Consider the following 17,644-nt stretch of genomic DNA (forward strand, 5'->3'; position numbering starts at 1 on the left):
TTAAGCAGTTGCACTGAAACAAGTGACGCTACTCACAGATTGAAAGATAAAGGAATATCTTCTTTTACAAGGATTTCAGACAACTGTATCATCTCAAACGATTTTTCGGTAAAGCAGAATTAAAATGAACTTTAAAAATCTGGAACCAAATGCAAATCGGCCCAATTTAATTCCACGAAAAGCACAAAAGATCAAATTCTTTGCTATTTCTTATTTGACTGAAAATGAAATCATACAGAATATGGGTTTCATAAATAGTGACCTAAAATGAAAAAGAGGGAAAATAACAGAATCCAGATATTCCAAATATACATGCTCAGTTGAGAAAGATAATCTTGGATGAAGCTGTACTGTATGTTCTCTACTTATTCCACCTGCAACTCCACTGGATACACTCTGCTTATTCAATCTTAGTCTACCATTTTAGATACCTGTAATTCCTCAATGGCTGGTTTGAATATATGCACTGTTTTTCATATAAGAAAGCTCTGCTAGAAGCTCCGTAAATGATACATTATAAAGGAACCAAAATGACCATCTGCTCTGAGTTAACAGCAAATGACTAACATTTTCTATCAAGGCGTGCCATTTCAGATCAGCCCAGTGTGAATGCTAATTAAAATTAATTACACATGTCTCTGAAGACTTTTTCTTAATATCCAGAAAAGCCAGAGAGACAACGTCAAGAAATAATAGCACTTACGGATTTTACACCTAGCTCATGGAACTAGTCTCCCAGAAGTATAGGGATCTTCTCAAGTTCACACACACAAACCCACACAACTTTAAGGTGAAAATGAACAGAAGATATACTGATCAGTACATAGCCAAGCCTTGATGATGAAGTATCTAAAGTTCTATATGTAATCAAGAACAGAAATTCAGCCCAAACACCCCATAGGTCAAAATCTGCAGTAGTAACACTAACTGGAACTAGAATATCCCATAACTCCCCATTGAAGAAGGTTTGATCCTTCTCACAGTGAGGCATGGAAGCCTGTTTCAGAACCTGCCTTGGGGCCACACAGACCCAGAAGCTGCTCCCAGCTGTCAGAACCCCATCACACACGGAGGGAGCTCGTCTTCTGCTCCAGCCCCATGCCTCTGGATGGGGCAGGGGGACCCAGACCTCGCTGGGTCACTGTCAGCAAGTAAGGTGAAGCTGTCCTGCAAGCTGAGTCAAGTTTACCAGCCATGACTTGGCCCATGCTTACAACACCTGTGTCTCTGGTAGGTGCCCCTAACCTTTCAGATCCCACACAATCACTTAGGGAATTTTCTTGAAGTACAGTATAACCACTGTATTTAAGGTATGGGTTTGGCATTGCTGTTTCTTTCCCTGAGAACCCCTTTTTGCTCTGTAATGCCAGTTTTAAACCTCTATACCTATACCTCTATACCTGTACCTCCACCTAACCACCAAACTATGCTTTATTTATCATACAAAGAATTCTTGTCAATAATGACAAAAAGGAAATACTCCAGAAAAAAAACCAAACCTTTTTTTTTTATTATTATTATTTAATGGAATGAACTAAGGGCATAAAGGCTAGTTATTAATCGGGTTTGTATATTTTTCCTATTCTTAAATATTATACTCACCAGCATCTTACAAGTTTGTTTACAAATGTTAGCAGCTTTATTCTGGATTGAATTTGTAGAGTTTTTAAATTAAATAGATTCTCATTCTTCTATTTCTAGCAGAGAGGGCTCTGAATAGCTTACAGTCCAGCTCTTCCTGGGGCTTAGTTGAGTAATTCAAAAACAGTAACTAAACATACATCTCATCTTAGGCTTTCTCCTCTAGCCTGGCTTCCATCCAACACCTCCTCTGACCCGGTCTCCTTTTACTAGTTCCCTTTATTTTGGCTCTTGCCCAAGTTCCCTTATATATGGATAGCAGTTAACCAGCTGCTGCCCATAAGAAGAAATTCAGTACTTAAAGCACTAGTGCATTTGGAGTCCCAGAGAAGACTTGTGCTCCATCCCCTTCTAGAGCAACATTCAGCCAACAACATGCACCCAAAATAAATACTGTCATATGCTATGTCTACTAAGTGAAAGGTACTTTCCTGGGTCCTACCAGACAACACACTTTCTTGTGCAATATGATTCCTGACAGTCAGAGTGTACGCAGGAGCCGGCAGCCAAAATTTATCATCTGGCAGTTCTATTTCCAGACCTATTGTGTGCCCTCAAAACTGCCTTTTGATCGCTCTCCTCTTGACATTCATCTGTTTCTCAGACTAAGGATCTGTTTCTGCAATGAGCCTGCTCCAGACAGTCAGCTCTCATGCAGGGATGGTAGGTTCCGTCACATTACTTCATGATTATTGAGGAGCACTTAGCTCTCACGAACCTATTCTTGTGAAGGCAAACAGGAACAGTTCTGTGCTTTGAATTTGCTCCTCACATTCCCCTATCACGTAGAGCCATAGAAGTGAGGAAAACAACACGTTATTTGGTTTCATCTGGATCCTGGTTGGGCAAGAAAGTCAGAGAGAGTTGGTGGGATCTTCCTCTGCAAGGAGGAGTGAATTTCCCACACTGGTGCTGCTTCTTTGGCTCCAAAGAAAGGAATGAGTCTGAGAGGAAAAGAGCTTCCTGCATAAGAAAGACTAGTGATAAGGGACTCTCCACCAGGTAACTCTTCCTCATTGTACGGCTGCTAATCCCAGTGTTGGTAGGAAAGGCCTGAAAAATCACCAACTCAAAGACACACTTCAGCCTACTACCATTTTATAACCCTCAAAATCTTTACCTAGTAGAATCTCTTCTTCCACAAAAAAGAAAGAATTCATCTCTCCAGACTTGGAGAGAGGTGGAAAAGAAGCTTTTTCTGCTTGTAGCAAAAGAAGAGAGCTTTTACTCATAACTCCTCCTTTACAAAAAAGAAGACTATTTAGATGGAGTTGTAACAGTATACAGTAATACAATTTATTGACCAATAAATTAGGAAAAAAGTGCAACTACTCTACTGCAAAGGCAAAGGACTACTTTAGAACGACATAGAATTTGTAAAATAGTGCCGTGAAGATCCTGTAGTCAACTGGGGAAGATCATGAGAAATAAGGACTTCTTGCCCTTCTTAATTAGGGAGAGATGGGACCGTTGCATGGATCCTAAAGTGAAACACTTTTAACACTACAGTTCTTGCCCCAGACTACAGTACTTAGCTAAAAAAAAAAAAAAGCGCCAATCAGCAAATACTTTTTACAGGAAATACGTGGGGAATAGGAGAAGTGTTTGGAATGAAATCTTAGAAGGAAAGTAAACTTTCTGGCATGGGCAGAATTTGTTTTGTTTGTTCTTGAACTCTACACAAGAGTCTTACACACATTCATCAATAAGGACATCACAGGTTAATCTAATGTATGTAAGCACAGGCACTGACAAAGTCCTCTCTCCTCCATTCTTAGCTCTTCCTAATGAAGTCAAGAAGCAGCTACAGCTACACAACTACACATTATGTTCTACAGTAGTACTGCAAATATTAGGTTTTTTCCTACACTGTAATTATTTTCAAATACTTTTCATATATTTGATCTATTTTCTGGTCTAGAAGACTTGCCAGCAGTTTGCTATGGAGGAGAAAAGGATGGCAAACACAAAATAGCACTCGCTTTCTTGAAAGCTTTAGGTTTCGACATGTACTGCTTGACCATACAGCTCAACTTCAGTTGCTTAAAAGCAGACTCATGCAGATGGACACGGCCAAAAATGATCCAGGAGTCAAAGGGCACTCAGTCTAATATACTTTGTGTTAATGTCTAGTACTGCTAAAGTAAGTAAACTAGAGGAGTCCATCTCCAAAGGTCTCCCATAGTGTCTGTAAACTAAGTAGATGGGCCCACTCAAAAACTTTAAATAAATTATTTAGTTTCTTGAAAAGTAACACTCACCCCCCATTCTTTAAGAAATACTGTATCTATTTCACACCAAGAGTTTTCCTTTTTTTTTGCCCTATTTTAAAAATTTTAATTAGAAAGTAACAGGGAAATAATTTAATTATTTCACAATGCAGCCTTTACATAAACATACAATTATGTTCATTTCATGAGAATTTATCTTCACTGTGAAATCAATCGTCACAGTCTCCATTTACTTACATTACCAAGTCACATTTGATTCCTGTCAGAGAACTATTGACTTCTGCAGTAAATCAAAGTGACAGATACTGTTAGTTTCCTTCTGTATCTATCCCCAAGCCTCAGCTCACTCCAGATTGTTTTTCCTTGTACGCAGTGAAATGTGCATTTTCCTGGTAACTGTATTTCAGAACTGGAAAGGTTTTCATACATGGAAAAAATGCAGTGCATAATCCAGGAAACTATTGAAATGTACAGTATCAGAAACATATGGCTGTAGCAAATACCTATGCAGTGAGGGGCTAGGAATGAAAAAGAGAACAAACTTAATAAAGTTTTTCTCCTAAAGGGATTTTGCTTGAAAATTAAAATAATTTAACTGAACATTAAGACAGTTTGCATGGTTGATGAAAAAAAAATATGCTGGAAATTATGGGAAAAAAAAGAGATACAGAATAATCTCCATGCTATCACGAAAGCTTGAACAGATGATTTCGCCTTTGTTCTTTAATGATCTACATCTTAAATAGCAAAATAGTTCCATAACCAGAACCCTCAGTGGGCGAAGTCAGAAAGAGAAAGCTAATTTCTTTCTCAATTGCTAAGGTTTTTTTAATTAAAAAACCCAAACATCATCCCTCCCCCCCAAAAAAAAATCCCAACCAGAAACTGTTACTTTCTACATTAATTTTAAAAAGCAGGCTGTATTTACACACACTTCTCCCCCCTTCAGAAACCAGAAACCAACGGATTAGCGTAGAGTAAAGCAACGATGAGACTCCTTATTTCAACAGAAGCTTACCGATTCCCTGTTTCAGTTTCCCTCAGAATCTGGGAAAGGGAACACAGCGCCCAGTCGAGGGCCAGATCATTTTACTCGAGCCCCAATATCCCTGCTTCTGCTGACACAGTCCGTGAATTTAGGAGACAGTGGAAAGTGATACTAAACTCGTTTTGACCAACTTGTGCCAGCAGGCAGATTTTTAGAAATATCAAAAATAGCTGTTTTGTAGTGACAGAGGAATTGCTGTTGTAATCAGAATTCAATAAATATTTCTTCAAGAACAAGTTCTGCCTCCTTTTAAGCTGAAAGACTGTCTTCATAAACAGCCTCACCCAAGGCAAAGTTATTTTGTCATCTTATCGCTGCGCTGTCATGTCTTAACATGCCCATATAGACATAAGGGTGTTTTTCGAGCAGCCTGCAGATGTTGAAGGGTCTACTCGCAGCCCAAGTGGGCAGGATTATTACAGACATGGCGAACATTTTAGATATCCGATTTTGAAATCCTTGCTGTCCAGTGCGCAGGAAGATCCAGTGAAAATGCAAATGTGCAGCTATATAACACCCAAATAAATCCCAAACTTGCCAGTGGAAATGCATGCTTCTCTTGGGTTTTCACAGCAGTTCATCGATCAATATTTAAGATGATGAAAATATTCAAAGCCATTAAGCAAAACAAAGGAGAAACAATGAGCTAAAATTAACAGATTTCTTGTGGAAAGAACTTAATATGTGCAGCTGATATCAAGCCACCAGGACAAAGTTATCTTTCTTGACTGGTGTACATGCAATGTTGGGATGATTCACACATACCTATAGCAGAATAATCAGAATCACATTAATTTTCAGCATCTGAAGATCATTTATGTTTTTAAAAACATGAAAAGTTTTTCAAAGTTTTTTTTCTGTGCTTCAGAAATGCAAGTGGTCATGTGTTTGAAATCCTATTCCCAGCAAGTATGTGTGCGACATACTTTCAAAGGGCACCTCCTGGCAGACAATGTCCACATGTAGGCTAGCAGAGATGTCAGCAGATGTAGGCAAAGCCTTCACGGGGTAGCTCAGAGCAAGACTCACATTGCATCCTCATGTTTCTGGGGCCAGCAGAAACTTGACAGCCCAGAAATCCTGTGCCTTGCTTTTGCTTTGCAGGAGGGAGGGGCATTCCTTGCTTCTGAAAGGACTATTTCTGGCCAGTTCAGGAGCAACAACAGCTGGCTCTGCAGGGAGCCACATCCAGCCCGCACCATCTTGCGCAATAACTGTATGTATTGCCAAGCTTTGGCGATGCAAGGGGTGAGTGGGTGTGAAGGGACTTGGCAGAAGAGAAGAGGAAAACAAGGGCATCTATCCATGCTACCACTACAATTAATTTTACTTCTTTTCCTGAAAAAGAACTTGCAGAAATTGCACCTTGTCTGCTGAAATGCAATTCCACTGAGACAGTTGCAAATGCAACTCTCCTCTTAAATCAAAAAAAAAACCCCGACAATTTACAGGTCACTTGTATGTCTTTAAGTGTTGTCATGCTTCCTTGACTTATTTGTGCACAGTAATCTGAATTGGCTGTGCATCAGCAGTAGGCTTCCATAGAGGACCCAGACCACTTCACCAGATGATGGAGTCTGAAAGGAAAAGTATGACGCAAACACTTACAAAGCAAAGATTCTATTAATTAGGGAAGCAGAGGAATCTCATTTGTTCTCTATTCAGCAGTTTTTAAACCCAAACAAACAACAGAATGACTCCCAAGATTAGAGACAGGCAAGATTTTCCACTGGAAAAAAGTGAAAAGCAATGACGCTTTTGTGATTTACACCAGTTGAATCTGGTCACAAGGTACAGAAGTCATGAATGTCTTGGTAAGCCTAGGTGACTGCCAAACAAAACAAAATTAGGATCAGGAGATGATTATTCAGCCACACAGAAGATGACTCATCATGGAGCTGTTTCACCCTGTGCGTGGCTAGGAGGACGCCAACCTTTGGTCCCATGGTTATGCAACAGCAAAGAAGCTGATAAATAAAGAGCATCAAGACCTTTGTTCACTCAACATAGTGGAAATACCAGAACTGCACTCCCAGTTATTAAAATGCTCAGCCAGTTACAGTTTTATAGAAGTATCTGCAGAATAGCACATTTTCTTACCTCTGCTCTGTGTTAAACAACGCAAAGATGTGTTTGCTGGACATGAAGCTCTTTTCAACATCTCGCACTTTCAAGTTGTCCAAAGGAAGCATATACTTCTTCTCTTTTTCCTGGGGGGGGGGGGGGGGGGGGGAAACAACAAAAAACCAGATTAAAACAGCACTATGTGAGAAGTCTCAAAGAAGCCTGATCTCAGCAAGCTCTGTTTAGTCAGTAATACCTTCAGTACATTTACTACTGTAAGGTAATATCCAAAATTAAAATGTCTGCTTATCTTTCATAGACATACTTGCAACAGAAGTGAAACCTCAATTCCAGTTCTGTTTTTCACTGACCCTTTTAAGACATTTCCTAATAAAAAAATGCCATCTCAAACACATAAGCATCTACATTTATTCTTCTTCATTCTTCCAAATTCTAACAAGAAAAGGGTCAGACTTATGTAAAATGAAAATGTCTAATCAATACAGAATTCTTTTACCTTGTCTGCATAGCAACTGGAGTAACCTGTAACATAAAATTTGTCTCTATCTAGAATTACTATAATGAATTATTTAGGGGTGGCATTTGATGATCCCAGGGGTAAATTTTCATTCCTCCAGTGGAAAACACAAGAATCATACAAATCAATCAAAATCATACCATCATTGAGGTTTTATATATACCATACACAAATAAAACCAGATTCTAATCTAACCAATTTGTTCCTCCAAACAGCAGGAATGACCTATTCATTCTTGCTGTTGCCAATTCTTTTTGCATTTTCATCACAACTCTCATTTACAGCACTTTCTCATTCACAGCAGAATCACTATAGTTTTGCCTATTCTAGGTTTCTTGCTTCCTCTCACTCCAAATTAAGGACTAGTAACACTCTTCAGCTACTCACTATGTCAGAACAATACAGCCCTAATTAGCTGTTCCCATTGTGTTAACCTTTGTGAAGTCCTTGTACTGATGGATAAACCAGGGCAAACCTCTCCATTTTGCTTTGCAAATGCACCTGATGCTAAGTAGAAGTGATCCAAGGACAAGAGGGGCAACACTTGTATCCTCATACCCTCATTCTGATTTTGCACATCACGATAACATTGCTGACAGGGCGCTAACACAGTACAGAGTTCAACAGCTTTCAAAGGCCATCAAGGTTCTGTTAAGGCTAGTGCCGTCACCATGGCAGCAATGGAGGGGGGAGAGGATTTATGCCCTAGAATTTGTGCAGCAGATACCAAATGAGGTTCTTGTGAATTTGGTTACCCAATGACCCTATAGAAGTTCAATAAACCACCAGAGCTGGAAAGCTTAAGATTCCTTCACAGTCCCTTATCTGCCAAAATGAAGCAAGATTGCCTCGTCTGTCTCTACCCATCGCCAGACCCAGCTGTGACGTCTAGCACGCATTGCACTTGCTGGTGAATCGTGAACCAGGACATCGCTTACGGCAGTTGGCTCAAGTAAGAAATATGCACGTGATAATAGTTTATTGTATGCCATGAAACAGGGCAAAAGGGACAAACCGAACTAGGACTCGTTTTTCTCAATACATATTTCCCAGAAGAAATACACAAAAGTAACTTCCACTGCGCAGAACTGGAAGAAGTCCTGGCTAGACTGAGATGCGTGTACCGGGAGGGCAGATGCAATTCAGCTTGGCTAAGCTTCAGCAGATTGCAAAACTAAACTGGATGAGAACGTACCTAAGAGTGAAACTATAAAAATACAGTGACGTGTCCAACAATGGATCACTTTCCTAGACAGCTTCATAACAGGGCTCAGTAGGGGAAAAAGCATATTTCAAAGGCCCTTCTGGAAAAGCATGGTTTCTACTGTCTTGTTTCGTTGAATACAAAAGTTATCAAATCCAGTGTGGGAGTATTAGATAAAAAGTATCTGATGGATTTTCAAACTGCCTCTGGCTTAGCCATCCTAGAAATTATTACCCACAGAAGATCATACATATGTATATTCTTCACTCTCTCATCTAACAACAAACCTGATGAAGGAGTCTAGTTCTGTGACAGTCTATAGCTATTTGTCACAGTTCATAGCTATGTTCTGCTTCCAGGGAACATGTATTCTCTGAATCTTTGGGGCTCTCCTTGAAGGGAGAGTAGACTGTCATCATTCAGTAAGTAATACCACTGAGATAAATAAAACTAAGCAAAGGAAAATCATAATTTACCAGTAAAAAAGTAAATAGACAATAGTAACTGAAACTAGATAAAGAACTTATAGATCAGATATTTATATATGAAAATTAGAAGTACACTGTCCTCTAATACTGATTTTTATTGATATGATCTGTTTTGATATTATAAACTTATGTCCTAAATAATTCTGGTAGCACTTAAAAGGTAACAATGTCTTAGTTTTGCTGCCATGACAGTGACATACACTTGAAAAATATCCTAGGATATAAATTCAAGAGAACACATATTAAGCTTTGTATTAAAAGCAAATAAATTTTTTTTCGCTTGAAAGCTGGACTGCATGGTAATGTAAAATACTTTGTTTTCTATTTCAAACACTTAAGACAGGTTATATTAAAAACAAACAAACAAACTTTGGGGCAGAAATATCAATGTTATTCATTCCATTGTAACTAAGAAAAAACCTTAGATAAGCTTAATTTTTATTCTTTAAAACTTATCTTTCACTATTTCAGAATATGGTTCTAATGATTTACTACTCCATTACCAGAAATTTAAGAACTTTCTGATGAAGTGTTTGTTCTGACAGACACTACTTAGTGACAAACCAAGCAACCACAGATGCGTAAAAATAGAAACTGATGAAAAAGCTATACCAAGGATCTGATTGTCTAAACAAAAATTCCACAAGCAGGAAAGTTTTATAAATGTTTGATGCCAAACTGTGAGAAAGCATTTCTTCTGTAGCCACCAGGAAAAAGGAAATGCCTGCTGAAGGCTAAGAAGTGGTTGGTATTTATTTATGTGGCCTCCTACCCACATGCTGAGACAGAGCAGTTTCCAAGAAAGGGGAATCAGAGAGTGTCTATGCTGGAAGCTAACAGAGGCAGCATGTCACATATGAGAGATCAGACCGAAATACTGCTTAATTCCCGGAGAAAGGTATTACTGCGACATTAAAGTGTGGCAGCTAAACCCACAGCAACTTTTTTTTTTTTTTCTTCCCAAAGAAGCACGAGCTAATTAAACTGCAGATGAGCCCAACATCATTTCAGCCTGAGCTCAATGAATATTATGCTATGGTTTGGCAAATAAAGCTCCAGCCAGGACTATCTGTGCATGTTTTGCATCCTGAGAGACTAGCAGCATAAGAAACGGGGAATGTAAGACGGCTGGGTGGAATGGGGCTAGGCACACTTCTACGAGTGATGACATGCACATAACTGTGGGTCCAGTTTGTCCCCCATAGCATTTGTTCTTTTTTATTTATAGATTTTTATTTTTATAATGGGGCAGAGAACTTAAGCGCGACACAAGGGGAAAAACCAGCACATGCTGATCTCACGTAGAGACTTTGCCTCTCTTTTTCCTACACAGTGGAGGAGAGCAGAAGGAAAAACTCGGAGGTAGCGTGGCTCGTTCCTGTCTGTGGCATGCAAAAAAAAAAAAAAAAAATCCCCATAATGCACCTTAGAAAAACAAACCAACCTGCGAGCCCGGGGAGGCCTTCCCACCCTTGAGACGACGTTTCACCACTCGTGGGCATAAGTAGCACTCACATCCTTAATGGACTAGTTCTGTTCTCTGACAGGCGAGTAAACTGCCAGGAACTGACAGCATGATGTAAATATGCCATATTACAACTACCCCTTCCTTCTGCAGTGTTTAAATGTACTAAAAATAAATAGTGCTGAAGTCCAAAATGGCACAAGGGATGCAAAAAATACAACAGCAGGACCCCTCCCCCCAGGAAGGTCTCAGCCAGCGCTTCCAAGCTCATGAACTTCACTTTCAGCCAGGGGCAGAAATCATTCCCTGTTGTGGAAGTTCATAGGCTCCGTCAGAAGAAAAAAAACCTTGAACACAATGTCAGCTAACTGGGTTGTAAGGGGAACAGAATTCCTTTGCTTCAAAGAAAAGAGATTGTTAAATTCCTTCAGCTTCCTTTAGTTATCAAAGGTGATTCTCACTTTTAGTTGCCATTTAAAGATGGCCACTGCGCCACAGCAGCATGTAGGACAAACTCTATTCCCAATTTTGTATCCTGAGGAACAGAAACAAAATTCATGCAGGACAACTCAAATATATGTAGCTCAGACGCCGAAAGGCAGGTCGGAGCCTGAGTGTTGGCCTAATCGTACTTGCAGTTACATCACGGGGAACTGAGCCGGTTTGCATAGGGATTTGTAATGCTTTTTAGAACACCAGCTTCCAATCTGGGGGTCGTGACACCAGCCAAGACCCGTCTGTGCCGACTGTGGGGACCACAAGTCCGAAGGAATCAAGCTCCCAACTGGAAGCGCAGGCCACACAGGAGAAGTCGGCACAGTGGCTGGTTTACGGTAGGATCCATTCTGTGCACCCTCTGTACTGAAAGCACAACTCTCACGAGTAATTGCTGCGCACTGATAGCAAATACAGGGATCCATGCAATGCCTCTGCCACTAGTATTAGGCATTAACAAGTGTTGGGCATTAATGAGGCAAAACAGTCAACTACTTTAAAGTCATAAACTGAGGAATCACAGAATGGTGGGGGTTGGAAGGGACCTCTGTGGGTTATCTAGTCCAACCCTCCTGCCGAAGCAGGGTCACCTACAGCAGGCAAGGGCAGCTTTGAATTAAAGCTTGGGAAGGGCAAATGGAAAGGTCGGCATTTCTGCCTCAGAACTAGATTTCCAGACCGACACCGTACTACTCTGTATTTGTTTCCACCTTAGTAACTCAGGTCTAACACTTACCTGACTCACAGACATAGTGCTAGACCTTAGGTTTTGCGAGCTGCAAGGTTTGTGACAGCAGGGCATGTTAAGGTATCCTGCAGTCAGGGTGCTAAAATGTGTAGGTGGAACACCAAAGCCGAGCAACTCCTTGGCAAAGCAGTTAAACAGCAGAGGCAGAAAATAATACCAAAAGGAAGATGTTCTACAGTACTATGCTCTCTTAGATGGCTGGATTGCTACCCCCATTTTACAGACAGGAGCAGACACAAGCAGCAGTGGCTTGTGAACCTACTGAGACAGACTGATGTATATTAAAGAAAGAAGAAGGAAAAAACGAAGTGTAAGGCAATGCTCGTGGTGGGCTGAAACTATGCCTGTTGACTCCTGAAAAGGAAAGCTCAGCCTTGTTCACACCTACGAGCTGCTCTCACTGCCAGTGCAGAACAGCCTACTCTGTAACATTTGATGAAAATGCCAACTATTAAGATGCTTCATAGCAACTTTTGTAGTATTTAAATCAATATCCAAGATTTAACCCAATTCTACATTTAAAGATACCCAAGAGTATTTTACTGTGTTTCTATGTTTCTGTGTTTCTCTAGAGAGAAAAACAAACTGAAAGTCACACAGCATCTTCACAATGGTCCCTGCTTTACCACACCTGGTTTTAATGCATCTTCTGAAAAATGAAGCATAAGATACTTTCATATTACTGCAAACTTTTGAAGATAAACAAGGCAAGTTATTTTCTTACGGACAACTTATCAATGTGGCATTCAGGCCTGAACACGCTCCTGGGTACAGGTGTAGAAAACAATTCTAAACTGTCTATACAATGAAAGAGGAGCTGCTTTAACTAAAAATCACCGCATACATAAACATTCTAACATTTTTATGAAAAGCATAGCAAAAGAATACTTAATAAGTTGCAGATGACAAGACCACGTTCCTTCCACCTATGCACCTCTCCCTCTAGTCTTTTACCATCAACTCCTACATGGCTTTAGCTATGGATAATAAAGCACCGAAGCCAAGCACTTTTCCAAGGGTTTCTTTTCTTTGACCACTGAAACCAGATTCAAACTACCATAGATTCTGATTCTTCAGTAAAGCCAGGTACATGGGCATCAAGAAGCACTCTCATATGCACAAATTATTCCCTGTGTGCTCAAGTGAAAGTTTTCAGACAAACACTTTAGGCAAAAAAAAGAAAAGTTATTGTCTGACTCCCTGAGACTCCTCCAGAGGCAGGCAGATTACTCCTCCACGATGCAACACCATTCCCCTTCCTGCTCTCCTCTACCATGTGTTCGCAGAACTCTGTAGCTGTGCCACGCCACTATGGATGGATGGTACCTAGTGAGCAGTTTCATTACTTGTATCTATATAGACAAGAATAATCTGGTATGACATACTAGAGAGCAGTCATATAGGCATATATATAATTAAACATCAACAAAGACAAAGAAGAACCATTATGCAACATATAAGAGAAACAACTCTAGGAAAACGCTAAAGAATGAAACAAGAGCTCCAAATTGAAAATCTCAATACAAAAATGTGACAACAGCTTAGGGCAATAAGCCAGACTGTTAGAAGAAAGCTGCACATGGCACAGAGCAGATACCAAATCTTATATTCCCTCAACGTTACAAGACTTTATCCTCTGCCATGGTGGAGATAATGAGTTCCTTATACAAATCAAACCTGAAAATGCCAAACCTGAAACCGCAGCTGAAAAAGAGAGATCTGATGATAGAGTCAAGCTACCTCAGGTTTGAGTTTTTACCTTTTTATATTTTGCATTTGTAATATATTTTCTAGGCAATTCTGCATACTCCTGGCACTTCCAGTTTCCCCCCAATCTTTTGGTACTTTTTCCCAAAATGTATTCTTATAAACATTCAAGAGGCATGTTATATCTCTGGTGTTTCTTCTGAATTCAACTATGGGATTAGAATCTGATGCTAATGTTAAATCAGTCCTTAGTCTGGTCTTGTCGTTCATTTTATAGTGTATTATTCGTTTCCCACAGTGTTTTTCTCTCACAAGAACTGATATTGTATTTGTTTCTGCACTTTCCTTCTGCCCAAACTTCTTCAGGAATAAAACCACAAGACTCCACACCTCTGTATTTGAAATACTTCATCCTTTCAAGAAATGGTCGCTGATGTCCGTCTCGAAAGGAGTTTACTATCCCGCTTTTCAAGACTTCACAAAAGGACATCGATATAGGACGTCTCAACATCACTATTTTGCAGCACAGCTGTCCAACTTTAACTGAGGTTTTACCGGGAGCTGAAGCTGCAGCTTGCATTCATGCAGCACACACCAGAGCACAACCTCACAATCCACCTGTTCAGAGCTGGGCAGCCCTGAATACTTCCTCCTCCATGCCTGGAGGAGAGGATGGGCACAGCACACAACGACGAACAACCAGAATCCTTGCAGAGTGCTGTGATAAGCAACCAAGCTGGCCCTTAAGTGGGGGCTAACAAACCTGCTGCACCAAGTTAACTCCACGTGGCTGCTGCCTGCACAGCAGTCCCCACGTTAGGGGACCCAGACCGCCAGCTTTCCATCATCCATCTCTCATTTCCCTCCATAATGAGGGGTGGCTGAGCCAGCATCCCATTGAATTAGTGCACAGCCTGAACGGCTGGATTAAAAGAATAAAAAAATCCAGTTATTTCACAGGTACTCCCTGTGCCTTTACACAATCAGTGCATCAAACAGAAGTGTAATAGTTTCTGGAATATATAACAAATTCAACATGATTTAAGATTGCCCCTCTTCAAAAGAGGTGTTTATTATCACAACTGGAAGGGCTGGTCTTTCACTGGTCTGCACTGTGGGGATGTGCTGTCAGTGAAAGGATCAATCTGAGAATGGGCCTGATGAAGAGGAAATCTCTGTTTAGCTCCTATTAGTTAGGATCTTGAAAGGTCATTTTGAATTTGGGAAATCTTGTCTGGGAAAGAAGCCAGCAATTCCTCAGCACTGAAGTGGTGCTGGCATTTAAAATTGAGAGAAAGCCCCGACTGGTGAGCCAGTTGACAGTCTGGAAAAATTCTGCTGGATGCGTCTGGTGGCTGCTCCGAAGGTAGAGGGGAAAAAAAAAAAGTATTTTTGACCTTTTTATCCCTTGTAATGAAGCCTGCTTATGACAGCTTGTTTTTCTCTACCAGTGCTCAAGTTTTTATTCATCACTCTTCACCTACTGCAGATGATCCAACAATCACAGTGGGTTCTGGGAGCGGCAGTGCAGGATGAAGGGCTTCGGTGCAGCGCATCTGTGGGCACGGAGTGGCAAGGACGTACCAGTTCCTGGGAGATCCAGCTTTTCAGCTGGGTACAGCTTTCCAGTCATATAGTTTACAGTTTTCCTTATTACATATATATGTGTGTGTATAAAAATATTTTTATATATATGTACACATACACACATTTTGGTGGTGGGATTTTTTTTTTTAAAGCAAAAACATAACTCCTGAAACCTATTCTCTTTGAATAGAAGTGCAGCTCAGATTTCAGTCTTGGGAAGGTGATGGTCTGGGTGAGCAAAACTTGCCAGTTCTAATGACCTCTTGTATTGGGAATACTAAGTTAAGACTGAAAAAAAGCAGTAAGTTTAACTGTATTTTCAGCTTCCTGGACTCCCTTAACTTGCACATAAAAAGAGAGCTTCTCATTTATAAGCCTCCTGAAATTCCTTAGTAGGTACACTAAGATGATATACCTTTGATACAGTACCCTTGTTTTCTGCTGGAAAGGCATTCCTTAAAGCTCTTCTAGCTTTTCAATGCATTTCAATTTCCATAAAATGAATCCTAGAAATGCTTAAATTTGGGAAGCCACCAGATACTTTTCTTTGGGTACCAACTGAAGTATCTGGAGAGACACTAGATACTTCGTGTGTGCGCATGCGTGTGTGAGGGCGAAAAAAAAAATCCTTCTTACTAAAATCAAAATGATAAATATGCAATTACATAATTATGTAAAAAACATTAAGCAGGATTTTCCTGAGGCAACACATCTGTCTCTGCAAGACTCCTGAAGATGCAACAAAATACACACACATGAGTTAGTTCATGGCAGTTTTGCTGCCCTACTTGCTTGTTATCATTAAAAGCTTTCAGACAGTAATCAATTTCACTGTGGTGATTACTGCAAAATGCATTAAGGAGTTCACGCCTGTGGTAATGGTCACTGAAAATATTTTGGAAACCATCCCAGAAGTGTAAGACTTTTTCCAGACATCCGAGAGAAACTCTGCTGTGACAGGGCTTCTGGTGTCAAGACTTCACCCTCACTACTCCTCTTTTGTTTTATAGCAGCATTTTTGAAAGGTACATTTCAGCTTTTTTTTTTTTATTTTAAAATTTTTTAAGCAAGCCAAGACACTTGGATCATGTAAAACATTATTTTCTGAAACAGCCGTCTGAAGATATCTCCCTCCTTGATCTACTTAATATCACAGAATCACAGAATAGTAGGGGTTGGAAGGGACCTCTGTGGGTCATCTAGTCCAACCCCCTGCCAAAGCAGGGTCACCTACAGCAGGCTGCACAGGACCTTGTCCAGGCGGGTCTTGAATATCTCCAGAGAAGGAGACTCCACAATCTCCCTGGGCAGCCTGTGCCAGGGCTCCATCACCCTCAGAGGGAAGAAGTTCTTCCTCATGTTCAGCTGGAACTTCCTCTGCTTCAGTTTGTGCCATTGCCCCTTGTCCTGTCGCTGGGCACCACTGAAAAGAGCTTGGCCCCATCCTCCTGACACCCACCCTTCAGATATTTGTAGGCATTTATTAGGTCCCCTCGCAGCCTTCTCTTCTTCAGGCTGAACAAGCCCAGCTCCCTCAGCCTCTCCTCGTAGGGGAGATGCTCCAGTCCCCTCACCATCCTCGTAGCCCTCCGCTGGACTCTTTCCAGTAGCTCTTCATCTTTCTTGAACTGGGGAGCCCAGAACTGGACAGAGTACTCTAGATGAGGCCTCACCAAGGCAGTGTAGAGGGGAAGGAGAACCTCCCTCGTCCTGCTGGCCACACTCTTCTTGATGCACCCCAGGATCCCATTGGCCTTCTTGGCAGCCAGGGCACACTGCTGGCTCATGGTTAACCTGTTGTCCACCAGGACGCCCAGGTCCGTCTCCGCAGAGCTGCTCTTCAGCAGGTCCGCCCCAAGCCTGTACTGATGCATGGGGTTGTTCCTCCCCAGGTGCAGGACTCTGCATTTGCCTTTGTTGAACCTCATCAGGTTCCTCTCTGCCCAACTTATATGTATAAATATACTCTGGCTTCTTAATTTCATCAAAGAAAAACTGTTTAATTATAACAAAAGAGTGAGAAAATCACTTGCTTACTCTATCATAACAACATTTCTGTTTTTTTGGTAAAATAAGTAGCCCTGGGGATGTTCCTATATTAAACAAACGAAGAAAATTAAATACACCATAATCATCAAGCACTATTTCTACTTTATATCAAGAATCTTACCTTCAAACGCCAAGTGACATATGCCATCAAGTCTCAAGGGAGTGGGTTTTGAAATGTGTCATAGAATTTGACAAAAGATAGCCTAAAATAATTACGGTGATGTGCAGGAAAACCTGTAACCCTCTGCCCTTGGAAATTAATAGCTACTAGATTGAAGCCTCCTTAGCAACATTCATCAGAAAGACTGTTTCCATTAAACTGTCCCAGACTGAGACGCTCCTGAAGCTCATAGCGAAAGCTGTTCCTCAAGCTGACTTG

The 17,644-nt window shown here is 40.7% G+C and overlaps 1 protein-coding gene across 3 annotated transcripts in view; it reads right to left on the bottom strand.

The window, feature by feature from the left end:
* Positions 1 to 17,644, bottom strand: part of DNM3 (dynamin 3) — a 183,190-nt gene that overhangs the window by 61,319 nt on the left and 104,227 nt on the right. For all 3 annotated transcript variants that reach the window (XM_075422424.1, XM_075422423.1, XM_075422422.1), the window contains one exon: positions 7,021 to 7,130. In XM_075422424.1, coding sequence (XP_075278539.1) covers positions 7,021 to 7,130 — 110 coding nt within the window. The remainder of the gene's footprint in view (positions 1 to 7,020; positions 7,131 to 17,644) is intronic.

This window comes from Opisthocomus hoazin, chromosome 6 (assembly GCF_030867145.1).
Source record: "Opisthocomus hoazin isolate bOpiHoa1 chromosome 6, bOpiHoa1.hap1, whole genome shotgun sequence".
Lineage (NCBI taxonomy): Eukaryota > Metazoa > Chordata > Aves > Opisthocomiformes > Opisthocomidae > Opisthocomus > Opisthocomus hoazin.